Consider the following 19,885-nt stretch of genomic DNA (forward strand, 5'->3'; position numbering starts at 1 on the left):
GTTTGGGTACTTAGAATTGTCATATAAAATATTAGAGGTCCTTCTTCAATTTGATAAATCTTAATGATAGATAGAAGTGCTGTCATTAAACACAAAGACTGTAGTTTTGTAGTTTACATGCTGGTTTGCACCTATGATTTCATCACGTGGGAGGCTGAACTGGAATAGAATCATTTCCAGGCCAGCCTGGGATATGTTGCAAGGTCCTGTCCAATACACATGTAAAATCTAATACTTTTTTATACCTTCCAGTTAATATAGTATGCATTATGATGAGTATGTTCATATGCTGAATGTCTGTGTTAACTTTAAGAAATGGTGTAGGTTTTAATCTTCTTTGTACCTTCTTTGCCATCTACAAAGATATTGTTGAAGAACCCAAGCTTGAAAAATTTAGTGTATACAGCTACAATTGTTGGAAGAGATGCCGCTGACTTTTCTCTTGTCCAGACAGGGAATGTTATAACAATTTCCGCAAAGTAAGTGTTTTAAAAGTATTCTAACTTATTTAACTTGTCAAATATAAACATTTATTATTTACAATTATTATTAAAATATGACTTCAACTATTCTAAACTGATAGTTATGTAATGAAAAATGTTCACTCAAATAGCATATTTATATTTCTGAGATTCCTCTTTAATTTTGTCAAAACAGTTCTAACACTGCATTGCAGCTAGTTTTATGCAAGTATTTAATTTTGGTTTCCTTTGTGTGTGTATGGGCCATTGTGTTAAAATTATATTTTTTATTTACATAGCATAACTATGTTTTATGAAGGAAATGCAACTAGTGCATACTAACATTATATAATTTTACAATATACATATTACATTATGTGTAATTTCTCATTATCATAGCAACATAGGTTCATGACAGAAATTTAGAAACTATGGAAGAATGGAAAACAAAGTAAGTAAAAGTTTTAAAATTCTGCTTCCAAAAAGCACTTATGTTACCATATTTTTTATCCTCTTAATAGTTATTGTGCTTATACAGATGGTAGATAAATATCTAGGTGGATGTATATGAATGTTCATATGATCCTACTTGTGACATATAAAGGAGTACATTATTCCTTAGTAGATTTTTTCAAATCTGTTCAGTAATGGTGTATACTCACTTGTGCACTATAGTATGGATACTTTAGGAGATTAAGAATTATATACTTTGATCTAATTACTGTATCCCATGAGCCTAAAACAGTTCCTTATGTACTAGAAGTTATCTGTCTATCTATCTATCTATCTATCTATCTATCTATCTATCTATCTATCTATCTATTTATCTATCTAGACATATAAATTAAAATGCGTGAGTTATTGAATTAATGGACTCTTAGCTGTATATAGAAAATTCTTAATTCTATATGGTATTCTTGCTCCGAATTCTTGCTTCTACACCCCAGAAATGACTGTAATATGAACAGCTTTTTATTTTCAATGAAATTCCAGCCCCTGAGTCTTGTCCACTTGAACAAAATTTAGATTAGTGAGAATACATTAACCTAAAAGACCTCTTGTTGTATGTTGCCTGTGATTTTCCCTACAAAATATAGTTTGTGTGTTTCTGTTGATTTTTACATGCTCTTATTCACCTTGGTCTTTGCTTCTACCTCATCTCAATCATAAATCAGTGGTTCCACAGACTATGTCAATTTGTCAAGTTTTGACAACAAAGGAAAGTATTCCTACATTCATTATTAACATTTTTACCTTAAAAGAGTTTATAATAAGTAATAATTTTTAGGACAGAATAACTGAGTGTTGTATATAATGATAGTTATGCTAAAAGCTAAAGTTAAAACCAGTAGTAAAATATTCCTGATATTTATCATTTGTATTCAGTTGTGTAAACCCAGCTTATTCTTAATTCAAAGTCTGTTACTTACATGAAAAGAGAAAGGAAGAAGTGCTGCATTTCTTCCTTGTACAAGAGAAAACCAAAAGACAACAAAGTTGACTGCATGATAGAGGGGAAGAGACAATTTCATAGTACTATGGTACCGTTTTGTACCCTATAAGTATTCTAAAGAACTTAAGTTAGCAAGCCTCTGAGCTCATCACAAAGCATGAGGCTGGGATAGCTTCAAAGAAATATTCTTGGGCTTCATAATACTCCACTTCTTTTGTTTCAGAAGGATCTATGTGCTTCCTTTTAAGCTATTAAAATTTGGCACAGTGCCATAATTTTTTTCTGTAAACGGGTAAATAGAATCTTGTCAACAGGTATTAGATGACATGTTATAATACATGTTAAAAATGAAAACACCTGAACATATTTTCTTTATTTTAATCTTTTAATTGATTTTTGTCAAATAACTAACATACTCCTACTATTAATAAAATGTAAATGTTTCTTTTATTTTTAATTAAACAGAAACCAAATTGTCCTCTTTGTGAAATTTTTAAGTCGCTTCCTCCATCCTACTGAAGCTACACTATTATTAATTTCAAAACCTAAGAGTGGAGTAGGAGGCAGTACTATGGCTTTTGCTCTGAAAGGAGAAGTACTAAATTTTAAAGCAATTGTAAGTCAGCTATACTTCTTTTATCTACTTTTGCTACTGTTCCTCAGACCCTGTAATGTCACACCATGATATACTTGCCTGTTTTTCTCTAGTCAGATCTTAGTCCTTTAGTCTTTGCCATCAAACCTTGTAATTTAACTTTTTGGGAAAAGGTTGCTGAAATTTTGGATGTGATTCAAAATATATTTGTCTGCTACGGACATTGATTAATTTTTAATGTACATTTTAATTTTATTTATTTATTTTGTGTGTAATGTATGTGCTGTACATGTGCTTATACATGTAAATGCTTGTACATCTATGTTAGCACATGTGTGCCAATTTGCATGTGTGCCACAGCACCATGGAGGGCAGACAACTTTCAGGAAGTGGTTCCTTTCTTTTGTGTGGATCATGCAGATTGAATACGGCTTTAAAGACTTGGCTGCAAGCACCTTTACATGCTCAATCATCTTTCTAACTGGGCATTCATCAGTTTATCTAGAGTGTTCTTTATAGCCAATTCATTTTAAAGTTCATGTTAATCCTACATTTATTGTAGGATTATAATGTTCTTGACTGAATTCTACATGTTCATATCTCAAAAGATGGGAAAGAAATATATAGGAAGATTTTTATAAACATCTTGTTTAAATATTATTTGCTAACGTGGAGAAATGGAAAAGTCAAGGAAATTTATTGTTTCCAGGTTTCTATGTATATTATAAAATACAAAACAAAACTTTTGACTGTGCAAAACCGGAGTATAAAGTACAAAGAATGACTCTAGACATATTAAGTGGTAGCCAGATATTGGAAAAGAGCATCAAGATGCTCATATAGACAAACAGAATTACTGGTCAGTGATGTGCCAAGCAAAGTGTGGCTATTTCTCACAATGATACATTGTTTTCTTTCAGTATCCTCTTTAATAATGAACTCTTCCTATCTCTTAACTCTTTTACATATATTCTCTGAAGCAATGCATTATTTTCTTACATGAATTTGAGTGGGATTGCTGCTTTGATCCCTTCATTAATCTCAATAAGGGAGAGGAAACTTGAAAACTGAATGCCTGAATACTGTGCAACTCTGATTACACTCCACTCTTCCCACCCAAGTCAAAAGGAAGTAGATTACTTTACAATGGAGAAAATATTTAAGACAAACACAGTTACCCTTCAACTGTAAAATTTAAAGAAATTTTTTTCAAAATTAATTTGTAAGTTTTTTTTATTATATGTGCTATTATTATAAACATGTCATTATAACCAGGAAAATATGAACATAAACAAGCCAGCATTCATATACATTCTACAAAGGTACACTCACCTCTTTTTGTTTGAATTAGGTCATAGATACAAATATCCAACATATATATATATATACATATATATATTTACAGATATAAATCATGTTTTATCATTCTTAAAATCATTATCTGTTTATTTATGAAATCAGTTTGGAGATCAATTTAAGAGACATTCAAAGCTAATATTTTAATTACTAGCACATGATTGTGGATAAGTAGAAGATGAGTATTTCTTATCCTATCTAAATTTTAATAGCAAAATATCTGTTGGAGAAATAATCTCATTAAATATTGTAATAATCAAGTGGACAGTAGGTTTTTGAGGTGGCATTTAGTAATCAAAGATATTCTGGGTTTTGGCATTATTTTATATTGTGACATTTTTTACTTTAGGATATTCTAAAATGCAAATCTCCTTGTTATCAATGGAAAGAAGTCTCTGTAAATGTGAAAAATCCCTTTTCAGTGGGTGGAGATTTTCGGTAAGTCATTGTTTTCCTGTAAATTTATTGCAGTTCATGATTTATAATCAAGAAAAATAATTGTCCTTTCCTCTTCAACATGATTCTTGTGAGGAAAAAATTGCATGTGCTTATATTCTTTATATTCCTATGAACTGTGAATGCATTGCCTGCAACAAGTCTAAATCAGATGAATCCTGGCCAGAAATGAAGTAGAATTAGACACAAAATCTCATCTCTGTCCAAGATACTATTTGTGACTGATACCTTTTTAAAGAATGAAAATTGTTTAATTTATTTCATTTTAAATTTAATTTATTTTCTTTGTAAATACTTTACATATTTCTGTTTGTTTCCTTTTCCCTAATATATCTTTGGTGTCATAGAAGGATATGTACAGTCTGAATTTCTGTTACAGATGATAAGAAAAATGAAAATTTTGTTGTTATCTGAGCTTTTTATGTGACAATTGGAAATAATTCTTTTTGTATTTATTTCAGTGTCATTCTTGTGGAATCCACAACACTTATGTATTTGCCATCACAAGTAACTGGATCTTCAAAAGCTGCTGTGATTCCTGAGTAAGCGGCTTTTATTTTATTTTAGTTTTTCATTTATTATTTTATAAATAATACCAATCAAAATTTCCACTTCCTCCCCTTCTACCACTTCTCTCCCGCTCCTCCACACACTCCCTTTCCCCCTCCAGTCCTGAGAGTCCATCACCCTGCCCTGTGATGGAGGAAGGGCAACTTTGGGAGAGTTCCTAGGCAGATAGCCTATACATTCTTCTAGCTGACATGGCCTGTGCTTGCATAGGGGATCTTCCATTATTTTTTAAAGATACTGCACAATTATTCTGGCTGTGGTGATGCACGCCTTTAATCCCAGTATCCTGAGTCAGAGGTAGGTGGATATTAGTGAGTTCAAGGCTAGCTTGGTCTACAAAGTGAGTTCCAGGACAATCAGGGATGTTATACAGAGAAACCCTGTCTCAAATAACAAAACAAACAACAAAAAAATTGATAATATATTTCTAGATCTTTATATTTTTTATATTTTGTTTGAATTATAGATTCTGTCATCATAAATTTTGCTTAAATGGATTTAAAATATTTTTCTTATTAGCAGTAGAAACTTATACTGTGATGTTTTAGAGTCAGATTTCTGTTCAATGTTGTAGTATCTGAGCATAAATAAGCCAAAATCATTTAAAAAATCAGTGAGTGGGAGAATTGAGTTTACTTCCCAAAATACTGGAACATTTGATTTCTAGTGACTATTTACTTTATGATTTATTGATAACTGTCTGGATGCTGTATCCTCAAATATTTTTCATATGGCCATTGATACACCCCCACTCCTTTTTAAAGAAACATATACATATGGAGAATAAAATGAACCCCAAACTTGATTCTCTTATATACCATCTCATCCTGCATAAAATCTAGATTTGAACTTTATTGGCTACTTGGCTTAAGTAGAACTTTGGATATCTGCTGTAACATCATGAAGACTCTAATAAAGATCTTGGTAACTCTTGTTCAAAACACTTTGAAGTAGGGTATAAGCTTTAGATCTACCATTTCAAGCTCAGAAGATAATAAACTCAATGACTTTTTGACAATTTTATATTGAGAAGACCTGTTTACCAGAACTGAAAATTAAAATGTCATTCATCTATATTTAAAAAATAATTTCCATTTCCTCATTCAACAATGAATTAACAAGAACTATTGTTTGATCAAAAATTTGCCTGCAATTTATCCCATTTTGATACTCTTTTCCCCAAGATGCTCCTGATGAAACAATTCTAGCAAGCATCCGTTAATAGCTAGAAAAAAATTTAAAAGGCTGTGTACCAGTAGTAACAAAAAGGCAGGTGAAATACTATTTTGTTTCACTTTGGGCTACAAAGACACTAATTTTATAAAACAATGGTGTTTGTCAATGAATTTGTAGACTTGTGATCATTAAATATAATAAAATTTTTAAAAACCATACAATTATAACTAAATTATTTTCAGATTTCTCCAATAATCAAGATAATACTTAGTTTCATAAAATTGTGAGACAGGTTCCTAAATCCAACATGTTTTCTGTCATTATCATGAGTTGTATATTGATCTTAGCTTATCTAAGTTTAGGAAAAGCTGCTAAGGATGAGACAGCTTGCAAATTTCTCCAAAGACTTTTTTATTATTTCTTTCTGACAAAATGCACAAAGGAAAGAGATATGAAACTCAGATCCATATACTTTTCTACATACTATGATAAAAATTATTGAAAGACTAGAGATTGCAAATATTGAACAAAATGAGCCTTTAGATTGTCTGTAGGTTTTGATCAGTAATTCTGCTTTGGTTTCCATTATCGAAGAGATGACAATGGAGCCATATATGAAGAAACAAGATACAATCTTCGTAATGCTTTTTACTCTGTTTATGAACTATATTTTACATGGGAAAGTATCTAGCTATTATACCCAGGACAGCTGTAAATTAAAGTATCTATCCAATGCTTAAATTACACAAAATATTAAAAGTTCCTTTCTTTTTAGCAAAAAATAGTAGAGTACTTAAATTTCCTAACAAATTGTGCATTAGTAGAATTAAAGCACAGAATAATTATAAAAGTGGGAAATAACATCAACAAGAATATGTTTCTAAGAAAGTCTTATTTATTCAAATGAAACAAAAGGAATGGGGGTATTTATGATAATATAAAAATAGGATTTTGCAGGGTCAAATTTATGTGTATATCTGTAAATAATAAATATTTCGTGATAGCTTAGTGATCAAGATAATCATAAATACTAACAGAGAGCTAATATGGGTGAAGCTTATGGCTCTGGATTACGTGAAACCTATGAAGAGAGACAATTGTCTCAGATTATGATTTGCTCTATTATTTCTATGAATGAAACTGAAATTTGAAAACTGTTATGTGTCCCACATTTATAAAAATGGCACAAACATGGAAATAATTATAGAGGTTTTTTTCATGGAAAGGAAATTTGTTTTACAACCTCTTTGGGAGAAAATTTCTGTTTATCCCTGACATCATGCACCCTATTTTTCTCAGTATTTAAAAATTAAAGAGGCCCGTTTCACTAATATTTCGCTAATGTTAGACATTTGGTCAAATGTGCCTTTAATCCCAACACTAGAGAGACAGAGAGAGGCAGATCTCTAAGAATTCTGTGTTATCCTGACTTATATAGTAAGTTACAAGCAAGTAAGGCTATACAGTGAGAACCTGTCTAAAAGAAATGGTAGAAATATGAAAAATTGGATTTCTTTATTTTCTAATTTTTGAGGTTTTAAAATAAAATAAACACCACATATTATATTATAGATAGCAATAATTACCAAATATCTACAATATTTAATAAAATAAAATATTAAAAAATCTTTGTATAATTTGGATGTTCTTTCCCTCTTCTGACAGTCGTGGTAAGGATAGTGATTATGGTGTTGATCGGAGTTCTTCCCATGCTGAAAATGGCTTAAGAACCTGTGAGTACGTTGGTGAAAGGTTTATGGCTTTTTTTTTTAACTTGTATCTGATTTGTTTTGGTTTTTGAGACAAGTTTCCTCTGTCTAACAGTCCTGACTCTACTGGAACTCACTTTGTGGACCAGACTGGCCTCAGATTCACAGAGATCCGCCTGCCTCTACCTCCTGGGTACTGGGATTAAAGGTATGTGCCACCACATCTGATTTGGATCTGATTTTTACGTGAAAAAAATAAAAGTTAACTGAGATAATACATACATAAATAAATAAAATCAAGGGTGATTTTGACGATAGAACTGCTAGAGATTTCTGGCCAGATGGAGATTGACTTATTGGTTGTCTTTCTCTTCTGTTGAGCACCCTTTTGAGGACTGTGCCACTTCTTTCCTTTTATCCCTACCTTTTCTTCACTAGCAAATCGGGAGCATGATTAAACAGCTGGTCCTTATGTTGCTTTTGAATTTTATTGAACTCTTTAAACCTATTAGGTACTAGGTATTATTAAGTTTGGAATTATAAAAATACAGTTTTTTATTTAATATTATTAAGTAAACACAAGTCCCAAAAAAAGATGGGCAAAGTTATACAAAGGTGCCTTCAAAGAACTCCAATTTGACTTTCAGAAGATAATCCTTGTGTTGCTGAAAACCCTAATATATGAACCTTACATATAAAATGCTCTATTAAAAGTTTGAATATGCTGTGAAATTTTCTTTTAAAAGATGGGTAGAGTGACAGACAGGAAAACTGTTGTAGAAATTAACATGACATTCGATCACAATTACAATTGTTTGTTCATATAAAATCAGTAAGGTTGGCCTATCATATCACCACATTTTACAAGAACTTGAGGAATCTATCAACATATTTTAAAACTACTAACAAAAAAATGAATATTTTTGTGTATCTAGTAATTTCCATCTCAAAGTGTTCATTTTACTTTGTTATATGAATTGTTTCACAGGACATCGAAATTGAACATTCAAGAGTGACTATATATATCATTTCATATACATATATGAAATATATATTAGATATGTGAATTATATTCATAATAATATGTGTGTAGGAATTAAATTTAAATAGTACCACAGTCTTCTTTCATGAGAGTATTATGGAATTTTTAATGTCAAGCTTGAGATCAGGGCACCAATAGTTTTTATTAAAAAGAAGTATGTATTATCATATTTTTTTCAATACAGGGTTTTTTGTGTGTAGATTTGGCTGTCGTATAAATAGCTATGTAGACTTACAGAGATTTGCCTGTCTCTGCTTCCTGCACCACCATAACCAGGCATGTATTATCTCATAATATTATATTATAGTGGTTTCAATATTTTACACATTCCAATTATTTATTAAAACCCTAGTTTGCTTGAATAATACTTATAATATTATTCATCAACTTTCTCTGTGTCCTTTTTCCTTAGCAATTAAGTCTAACTTTATCAGAGAATTCTTCTGTTCATTGCCTACAATTTTCTTGGAAGCAAAAGGATCTTCAAGCCTGGAGATCTACTATCTTCCCTTTGACATGCATGTCCGCTATTGTGCTGTCATCCTGAGCAACAAAGAGGTAAGAACAGAATTGTGCTCTTTGCTTATTCCATTAATGGTTGCTTTCATAATGAAGTAATCACTAAAGACAATTTAAAGCAAATGGGACTCCGGAATATTCATGTTTCTAATCCTAAATTTCCAAGGCAAAATTCTTCTTCTGAAGAATACAAAAAAATTCCCATGACTTAGACACAAATTTATGGTCTCAGCATATGCGAGGTTCATGGCAGCAGAACCTCCAGGACTAGCTTTATCTCAGTTTCTCTGAGTCAAAATTCTGGCCTGTTATGCTAAATCCTCTACTTAAGGTCTATAAAATCTTCAGTGAAGGAATTGACCAAGACTGGCATCTTCTCAGATTGTTATCTGATGAAGGATCTGCTTCCAGCCTCACAAGCTGCTGATAAAATTCTTTTCTTTATGTCTGTGCTTTGTGTAGCTCAGTTCTTAAAACCATTGATTGTATTAAATGGTCAAAATACGTTTTAAAATTAATTTATAATTAAAGAAAATTCATTTGGACGAGTAGAACTACAAAATCAATTTTCTTCCTTGAAATAGACTATGAGAATATCATCTACCTACATAAATGAATCTAAATTCCTTAAAATACAGTCAAGCTTAGTTTGGCATCCTCACTTATTAAAACTTAACTTTGATTATATATATTTTATACTTGCCAGAGGAAACATTAAGATAAAACAATAATCTTAGAAATGAGTTTCTACCTATCGGAATGAGTGCTACAATTTAAAGAATTTGATTGAATTATAGTTGCCTTTAATTTGTTCAGTCAAGTATATTTATAATAATATTAAAATACACTTATATGCTTCTCTAGAGATCACGCATGCAAGCAAGCACAAATGGTTTGCCCCTGTTATTTTTGAATGTGTCATAACCCCCTTCCTATTAAGCTCCACTGTTAATACTGAACTAATTAGGCCTCTATTTGGTAGTTTTCCTGTCATAAAATAAAATCGTTTCTACCAACAGTGTTTCAGCAGTACACATTTATTTCACTTTTATGTGTTTTACTTCAATTTCCAAATAAGATAGGAAATATTTATATCACTATGAAGATAAGAATAGTACAAATCATCCATGTTCATAAAAATTTTCAGCTTACAGACAGACTCACAACAGTCCTTAAAGCTATCGCTATTAGATGGCAGAAGACTTTCAAATATAAAATGGAATTGCAAAGCTTAGAACACAACCCATTGCAGAATCAGAACTCAGTCCCTGAGAAATTTCATCTCCTGAATTTGAAAGAACAGGCAGCATACAAACATTACAGATCACAGCAGCAACCTGACATTGATCTGTCGCCACTGTGATTCCCAGCATTTGATTTTATTTTGCAGAATGGATTCTGCTATGTTCTCATTCTAGAACCCAAAAAGCATGGATTGAACTGATTTTCATGAGGAAGTTGATAACCTTAGACAGGGATTTTTTTTTAATTTGAAAAGTGTGTGGCTTTTAATTATAGCCACTTGTAGTATACTAGGCCTTTCCCACAAATGTTTGAACTTCGTGGTCAAGCCAACTAACACCTATCTTTTCTCCAATTTGCTTATGTTCTAGTACATCATTACCTTCCTACAGCCACATTTCTTGATTAGAACACACATTTGTTACATGTATTCTCACACAGTCTCCTGCACACTCTGTCATTCCATTTACTTTCATACAGTCATTTAAAATTATTACAGAAAATACAAAATACATACTGTTCTTACAAACATAAACCAAACTAAAGCTTTTTAACTTATTTACTAAAAGAGACCGCTAGAGAAGGAGTAAGAGATACATTCGAGCTTCCACTTGGATAGTAGCTTTATCAAGAAGTAAAAGTTTTAAAAACGTGAAAATAAAGAAATTGAATATCAACGTAGGGCATAATGTAGGAAGTCAAATGGAATTTTATGACATAGATTAATCAAGAATCATCTGCACTCAAATAAGCATCAACTAGACTCTCTGATAAACTTCTGTCCTTCCTGGTAGAGAGAAAGGGAAGACACCATTGTAAATGAATATCTGGCTTTTAGGAACATGGGGCAGAAGAGACTTTGTCCTGTGCTTGCTTCCTTTTGATTGTCTTCTTCTCAAACTAATCCTGATTTAAATTGGTCATAATACAGAGTGGCATATGCTGATATTCTCTATGTCCAACATAAAGAAGCTGCAGTAAATTGTCTCTTTCTTTTTCCCCCATTTTCAAAAACATGACAAAACAGTTCCATGAATATAATGAAGTAGGTGCCAATCACCACATACACTTATTCATTCTTCACTATCTTATACATATGACTGCCTATTTCTGACAAGGCCAATATTTCTCCACTGGGATTTTCTGTTGTGTCTTTATAAGCTCCTTACTTCCACTTGTTTCTGTTTATGCTCTAGGCTTCTAAAGACACAAGTTGTATAGAGAAGGAAAATGAAGCTCAGGGACCTTGTAAACTTCCCTGAGGCTTAATAGCTGTTAGCCAAACAAAGGACACATGCTCACCATTGTTGATTTTTCTGCATAATGCTGGTACTCTTACATTTTCCCACTTTTATTTTATGAAAAATAGATAATATTTAACCTTTTGTACTTCTTATCTAATATCACGCCCTAAGGTACTTTAGGTGTTCATATGATCATTTTGAAAATGCACACATTTAAAACAGTCTCATGGATGTACATGTTCTGTAATGTTGTTACAGGATAGGTGTAAGCCTCCGCACTTTCTGTGGATACCCAGGCCTAATCCAGGAGCGCGCTTTCCTGAACCATGGCCATGAGAATGGATGACTGTCCTTAGGGTTTAAACAGACAAACACAAGAGACCTGCTTGCTTGCCAAAGAGTAAAAAAGCCCTTTATTAAACTTAAGTCCGGTATTTATACCAGGAGGCAAGAGGACTCAAAAGGGCATGGCCCCCTCCCATCAGGAGCAGTAGAATAGATTGATACATTCCCAGCGCCTCAGGCAGAATCAGCTATGGGGGAGGCAGGCTTGGGAGGCATGTAGGGCCCGCAGCTGCAACCCTGTTTACAGGTGGAATTACCATAACAAAGACAGCCAAGTTCTTTCTAAGCTACCCTCAAGCCAGTGCTAGTGCAGAATCTCCAGGGGCCAGAGGTCAAACAGCCCTGCAAAATGCCAAGGAAAAAAAGGGAAAAGGACCTGGGTACCTACAGATAGGAACAAAGTTTATTTCATGTTTGCATGATTATTTTAATATGGTTTCCTAAGAATGTGTATAAAGTATTTCTAGGACCTCCTTATTCAACCTATCTGATTTCAATCCAAATTTATAAGATGCTTATGTAAAATCTTTGCTTTACTTTTGTCCATATAAAGTAGTACATAGGTTGCTCAGAAAAGCAGGAAAGTGCCTAGAAAGTTATAGATTTTCACTTTTTCATGACTATCCTTTATATTTTTATGAGAGCTTAAAATTTATTATTATTATATGTTTATGTTTAGGTTGGAGATTTGATATATATTGTAGAAGGAAAAGGTTTGATACCTTTGCCTTCCAATTTCCTTTCAATGAAGCCACCAAGTCCAATTGACTACAATATTTCTCTAGAAGAAGGTATGTTACACATGTTTTACTTCATTATACTGACAGATGGTATCATTCCTAACATAGTCATACAAACATTATTAAAGCAGTTTTCCGCAATATGCATTCATTTTTTAGAAAGCCTCCTTCTAACTCCATTATGTTTGTGTCAATGAAACAACACCATTTGACTAGTTTAAAACATAATTGATGACTTCTTTATAAATCTATGGTTTCTGTCTTGAAATTTAGTATATGAAATATTACTCAATAAATCCTATTGATTTCTCTTTGGAAATCAATAGGATTATTATAATCTAGATTTCTGTCTGTATTTCTAATTCTTGACTTCTAGCACTGAAAGAATTTGGTTGTTAATGAAATGTAGTGAAGATTTATTTTTGTGCCTGAGCTTAAACAGCTTCAATTATGTGTTTATTTCTCTTCCCCATACCATATCCTGAATTAATGATTTCAATGATCGTAGAAATTTAAAAAAAAAAAAACTGAGACTAAATATGAACTCTGACAGAGTCTTTATTGGAAAGAAAAGGGTTTGAGGGAAATGAGTTGTCACTGATTCTGAAAAATCAAGGAGCCTGCCAACAGGGATAATAATGCATGTTATAGTTTCTCTCAGTCCATAATAGCATGTTTTAAGGAATCTCTTCCTAATGATTAAGAAGATTTACCCATGTAAGATATTTCATTTTTGTTTTTTTTTCTTTGTTTTTTACTTTAAGATCAATTTCTCCTTGGAGACATCCTATAACTGGAGGGTTTTGCTCTCTTGTGATAGAATTAGTGGATAAGGGACAGTACCTTACACCATTAACAATAGAAGAATGTGGCCCAGGTGTCTTACATGTTTTAGTGTTTTAGGAGTGTGAGAATCTGTCCTATCTTGTCTTTGTAAGTGTTACTATTACTACTTTATTGGGATCATAGTATACTAAATTTTTGAGCATATTGATATTTTTTCTTCTTTTCTATCCCTACTTTTAATTTTACTTTTTAAAATTGAAAACCAATCTTTTTTTCATTGTATGTACAAATCTCTGTTCCCTCTCCTTTCCCTCCTGTACCCCACCTTCTCCCTTTTCACCCCTGTTTACTCCTCAGATAAAGCACTACTGCATAACTAATTGTACTTTTCTGTTTCTAACCTCACAAATTTATGCTTAATCACACTGCTCTGGGAATAAATGTTTATATTCATTAACATTTTTACTTTCTTCAGAATATAATAAGGAAGATCCAGTTCTATATTTGAGCTGCAAACCTCATCAAATCCTTGATATGGACCTTAAAGTACCACTGACTAATGAAGCCAAGGAGAAGGCTTTGGCTTTTGCAGCACAGCAACAGATGTCAACTCTTGAATATGAACGAAGGGCTATCACTGGCACTCTGGAGAGCAGTACCATTCGTGTGGCCATTGCCCTCTTAGGATTAACCAAGATTGAGGTAGGACTAGAAAAACAATGCCATTCCCTTGCTTTTTTGAGAAAAAAGAAGCATTTATTTACTTAGTCATTCATTTATTTTGTGTACACCTGTGTGTGTGTGTGTGTGTGTGTGTGTGTGTGTGTGTGTGTGCGCGCACATTTGAACCTGCATGTGCTAGGGCATGCTTATGAGAAGCAGAGAATTTGCAGGGATTGGTGTTCTCATTTTACTATGTGGATTCCAAGGATATAACTCAGGCCATCATTCTTGGGGGCCAGTGCCTATATCTGGTGGGGTGTCTCAATGACTCTAATTACTTAAAATATTCCAATTTGTATAATTGTAATATTTTTACATAGAAAGTGATGAATATTCTTTTTTCCTAGAAGGGAGCTCAGTGGTATTTGAAATTCATTTTGTTAAATATAATGGTATCCAGAATAATTTTAAACATCACAGTGTATTTTTGAATTTCCAATAACTGTCAATTCTGCTGAACATTAGAATATTCTAGGGAACTTAAAGAAATAAGAAAGATATTAAAGATGACCTTGATATTAAGGCTTTAATAAGATTGAAATTATCAAATACCCAAGGATTGGATAGTTTCATCTTTAATTCTTTGACTAAAAGTTGTAGTTCTACTGAAAAGTGAATTTTGGGGGCCTTATATAAAATGATCACAAAAGATATTAATAAATAATTTTAACATGAATAATAAAAACCCAGAGACAGATATTGGGGTTCAAGCTGAAAGATCAGAGAAGCAAAGCTGCCAAGCCACTAGAGAGCTCTTATATCTATGAAATCTTCAGACTGAAAAGAGAGCAAATTTCTGTCTCCACCTGTCTTATATTCCTCTCTAGTGCTAGTATTAAAGGTGTGCACCATGACCACCCAGCCTCTATGACTAACTAGTGTGGTTGCTGGGATTAAAGGTGTTTGCCATCACTGCCTGGCCTGTATGGCTGACTAGTGTGGTTAGCTTGGCACTCTGATCTTTAGGAAAGATATATTTGTTAGATCATACACAAAATATCACTATAAGTGATCATTTTTGAACTACCAGCCAATCATAAGAAAATCTCTTTTCATTTAATCTTTTAAAATTTGTTTTTCAACTATTATTTCTGAAAATAATTTATTTAAAAGTGCTTAATAGAATTTGTCTATGGCAGTTTTTCTTCCTTTAGTTGTGAGTTATGTTTCATATGAGATTGACATTGACATTTGTTTATTCCTCCTTTCAAATTGTAAATTTCTAGAAATCTAGAAGTTTTTTAAAATTTTTTTTTGTCTCTCTTGATATCAAACACATGATATCTATTCTGAGGTAAACAGTGTTACTTGTATTGAAAGACCCCTGGTGTAGGGAGACTCTCACTCAAGTCTTGGGATAACACGACCCCCCCACCCCCCCAGTTACTCACAAGAGCCGATCCTTGCTGCAATCACAGGAGGTTTATTAGACAAGACAGGAACTAGTGCACTGGGGCCAAGACTCATAACCCACACAGGGGAGGAGTTTGACCCCAAGTAACTGGGAGAAGGGGTTTTTAAGGGAAGAAACCACAGCCCAGTAATCCGAAGGGGGTAGGGAGGGCATCATAGATAATTCCAAAAATACCAGTGATGATCACAAGGGGGCAACTCCCTGTTTCTCAAGATTGCAATCTAACTTTATCTTCAGCTAGTTCCTGAAACAGAATCACTGAACCAGCTAATCCTAGATTTCTGATTCTTCTCTCCCTGCTTAGATTTTTGGCTCTATTTTTTCCTGCTAGGGGGGTCTGGATTTATCCAGGACTTTTGGTATCTTGCTTCACTTCCACTGTTAAAGCTACTGTGCAGTTTTCATAAGGACAGCATTGTGTTTAGAGGAAGATTGAATGAGAATGTGTTGTAACCCATTTTATGAGTAATGGCTATATGAATTTAAAAAATACAAAATTTAGATATGAAGATGATTTGATCTGAATATGCACAAAGACCTGATCCTCATTGTTTTTATGTAGTCAAAGAAATCATCATTAGTGAAGATGATGGCTTGGTATACCCTGCAAATGATGTTCGTATCTGATGTATAGATGTGCAGGATCATAGGTCTCTACTTGTGAAGTAAATCTGTATTTCAGGATTGCTCAATAATGGAATATTTTCCTTGATAAATAAGTTATTTTGGTTACTATCAGTGTTATAATAGGGAACATGGGTAACTATAATTATTCAGCCACAGATAAGGCTGCACTTCCTGATTCTAAAGGCAGACAGGTGCGGTCAGGCCCTTGGGCACAAAAGGCCCCGCATGATCCATGTGCCACGTGCGCGCATGCGTGGTTACATCCACATATAACTCAGCTAAACCCTTGCATGCATGCGTGAATCACCTGTCATCTACGCCATCAGTGTGACATAGTCACGCCAACCCCCTGTGAGCATGTGTGGGGCAGCCTCTAAAAGCTGGAAGCACCATCTTTCGCTCTATCTGCACCTCGATCTCCAGGCCTGTGCACATTCCCTGTCTCCTCACTCACGCCCAGGTAATTTCAGTAACTCTTAAAGATACCACCATTGGTAACTTGTATGGACTAGTGCTGCTTTATACCCACTTTAATGATAACACCTCTAAAGAAATCAGTTTCTTTATGCTTTTTTGTGTATTTTTTTCATGTTTTATCTGACACATAATGCTACCTTGTGTTTTAGAGGTAAAAATTAAAAAAAAATACAATACAATTTCAATGTTCATTTGCAGTGCCTTTTGCTCTTCAATATGTCGAAGTTGAAGAAGCCTAAATCCATTTTATATACAACAGAACTGAGCCTTCCTGCATATTTCAATATACCCAGGAAAATTTACATTCCTCAGATTCCAGAACCTCCAGCTATCCAGACTCTATCTCTAGGAATTGAACCTGAAATTATAACAGGTAATCAAGAATATTTTGATTTGAATATCTAACAGTATTACAGATATTTAAAGGCAGGAGCGTAGTAGAAGAGAACAGTGTTTTTTCATGGTTGATGTATCTTTAATGTAAGCCATGTTCTTTATTGTTAATATAATGTACTTGCTACTGGTTTCCTCACGATGGGCGCCATATGTCCAGGAGTGACCTCAAGAAAAATACTTCTTACCAGGGTGGGGCATGGGAATTGAAGAAATATAAGTAAAGTATATGAAGATGCATAAAAATAATAACACAAAATCATAGAAAGCATCGGGAGGGCATTCCAGTGACTGAAATCCTGAAATTCACCCCCTTTATTTTTTCATAGCTTTTATACCCAACAAAAATGGGGGAGGAGGTAACAAAAGACTTTATTAACATGATACAAAGGATAACTCACATAGTCAATGGCTTTATCACTCTAAGACATCAAATCATTAGCATTCTGTTGTCTAGGTAGCAAAGGTGCTCTAAGTCAAATATTCTGAAGACTATACTTTCCCAGGTGATCTTGCAGTTACAAAAGGAGCAGAAGTACATTTGCATATCCTGACCACCTGTCAGGATGGCATAGACTTACTAGAATGAGCTATCTTAATTTCAAAAGAACCAAGCAATAGCCTGCTCAGTTTGGACTTGCAACTATGCCTATCTCCAAACTCTCTGACCATCAGAGGAGATGGAAATGGGCCTGCATTTTTTGGCTTCCACAGTCAGGAAGTTAGATAAATATGAAAATTAATAATGTATCTTATTCAATATACATAAATATACTAATTTTTTGCTGAAATTACTTTTCAGTTTTATTTTTATTCCTTTCAATTTGCTGGATAATGCTAAGACTATAAATTCTTAACTAGTGATATCTTCAAATGTACTATAACTTCAGTTTTATATATGATGTGCTTTGTTTTTAGTAATTTTTTTTTTTTAGTGAAGTTTCACTTGCTGATTTCCTCTGGTTTTGTATTAACTGTAAAATATTTCTAATCCTGAAAGAGTGGTTAAAATTATAAATTAAAGGATTTTATGTTTACATTATCTTTCTAGGAGATCAGCCACCTCAGAAACAACTGCCTAGCACCCAAGCAGGTAATAAGAATTTATGAGTTAGGGCTCTAAGAGAGACAGACATACATGGTTCTACATAGAAAGGAGAAAAAGACAAGATCTCCTGAGTAAATTTGGAGCCTGGGGGTCATGGAAAAGGGTAGAAAGGGAGAGGGGATGAAGGAGGGGGTGAGTAGAGAAAAATGTGTCTGCAATAAAAACAATAAAAAATAATTTAAGAGTTAGAACTAGAATAAGGCAATAAATAATAATAGACCATGTGAAAAATGATGAGTAATTCACTAACCAAACATTAAAATGAGTGAATAAATAAATAAATAAAATTCTGAGATAGCCACAAAAGAGTATTCTGCAAAGAAGAATTATATAATCCAAAATTAGTGTACTTTAGAATGTATTGATAAAGTTATTTGGGAAAGCAGGCTCCAGGAAAGTGTGAGAAATCTTTTGTTGTATATGTAGATGCTGTAGAATTCTTCACTTAAAGATTATAGGCTACAATGTGCTAATCATAACAAAGCATTATAAGAGTTTTATCTAATGGGCATAAGGAAATTAGGTCAAATATAGACAGTAAAAACAAATGGCTACTAAAATTCCTAATATGTTTCAAGATAATTTTCATTCTTGAACTGTAGCATTCCATCTTACAAAGATGCTAGTCTATTTGGGCAATGTCAAGCAGTCTGCAGACTACTACAGACACAACTTCTTCAGAAAACTACTTTCCACAATCCTGTACTTATGTCATCTTGTTAATGTTTGTTAAAATTCACTTTTTACATTGTTAACGGAATGAATAAAGAAAATGCTTAATCTTTTTCCTCTCCCTGTACTTACCCCTTTGGACATGTTTATTCTTAGACCCCAATTTGATTCTCATTCCAGTGTTTTTATTTAATCTTACTGCCAGGCTTTTGTCATATGTGAAGACAACTGTCTCAGGTAGATTTCTATTGCTGTGATGAGATGCCATGGTCATGACGACTCTTATAAAGAAAAACTTTTAATTGCTAAACTTAAAGTTCAGAGTCTCACTCTATTATCTTGGTGGCACATGGTGGCATGCAGGTAGACATGGTGCTAGAAAGGTAACTGTGAGTTCTACATCCTGTACAGGCAACAGGAAGTGAACTGAGCTACTGGATATGACTTAGGCATATTTGAGTCTTCAAATTCTGTCTCCACAGTGTCACATTTCCTCCAACAGTGTCATATGCACTCCAACAGAGCTATACCTCCTAATACTGCCACTTTCTATGATCTTATGGGAGCCCATTACATTCAAGTTACCACATTTCCCTCTCTGGCTCCCATATGCTTGTTACCAACATTATAATGCAAAATGTATTTTGTCTAACTTCAAAACTCCTCATAGTCTATTGTAATCTCAACATTGCTTAAAAGTTCAAAGTTCAAAGTATCTTCTGAGATTCATGCAATTCCTTAACTATAATCACCTGTATAATCAAAACAAAGAAAAAA

At 33.3% G+C, this 19,885-nt stretch overlaps 1 protein-coding gene across 1 annotated transcript in view; it reads left to right on the forward strand.

Moving 5' to 3' along the window:
• Positions 1-19,885, forward strand: part of Cfap47 (cilia and flagella associated protein 47) — a 274,541-nt gene that overhangs the window by 141,083 nt on the left and 113,573 nt on the right. Inside the window, exons 37-46 of the mRNA XM_048427634.3 lie at positions 364-479; positions 2,380-2,530; positions 4,215-4,303; positions 4,783-4,863; positions 7,733-7,800; positions 9,231-9,376; positions 12,848-12,959; positions 14,170-14,396; positions 17,134-17,308; positions 18,380-18,421. Of these exons, the coding sequence (XP_048283591.3) occupies positions 364-479; positions 2,380-2,530; positions 4,215-4,303; positions 4,783-4,863; positions 7,733-7,800; positions 9,231-9,376; positions 12,848-12,959; positions 14,170-14,396; positions 17,134-17,308; positions 18,380-18,421 (1,207 nt within the window). The remainder of the gene's footprint in view (positions 1-363; positions 480-2,379; positions 2,531-4,214; positions 4,304-4,782; positions 4,864-7,732; positions 7,801-9,230; positions 9,377-12,847; positions 12,960-14,169; positions 14,397-17,133; positions 17,309-18,379; positions 18,422-19,885) is intronic.

The sequence above is a fragment of the Myodes glareolus genome, chromosome X (genome assembly GCF_982192425.1).
Source record: "Myodes glareolus chromosome X, mMyoGla1.1, whole genome shotgun sequence".
NCBI lineage: Eukaryota > Metazoa > Chordata > Mammalia > Rodentia > Cricetidae > Myodes > Myodes glareolus.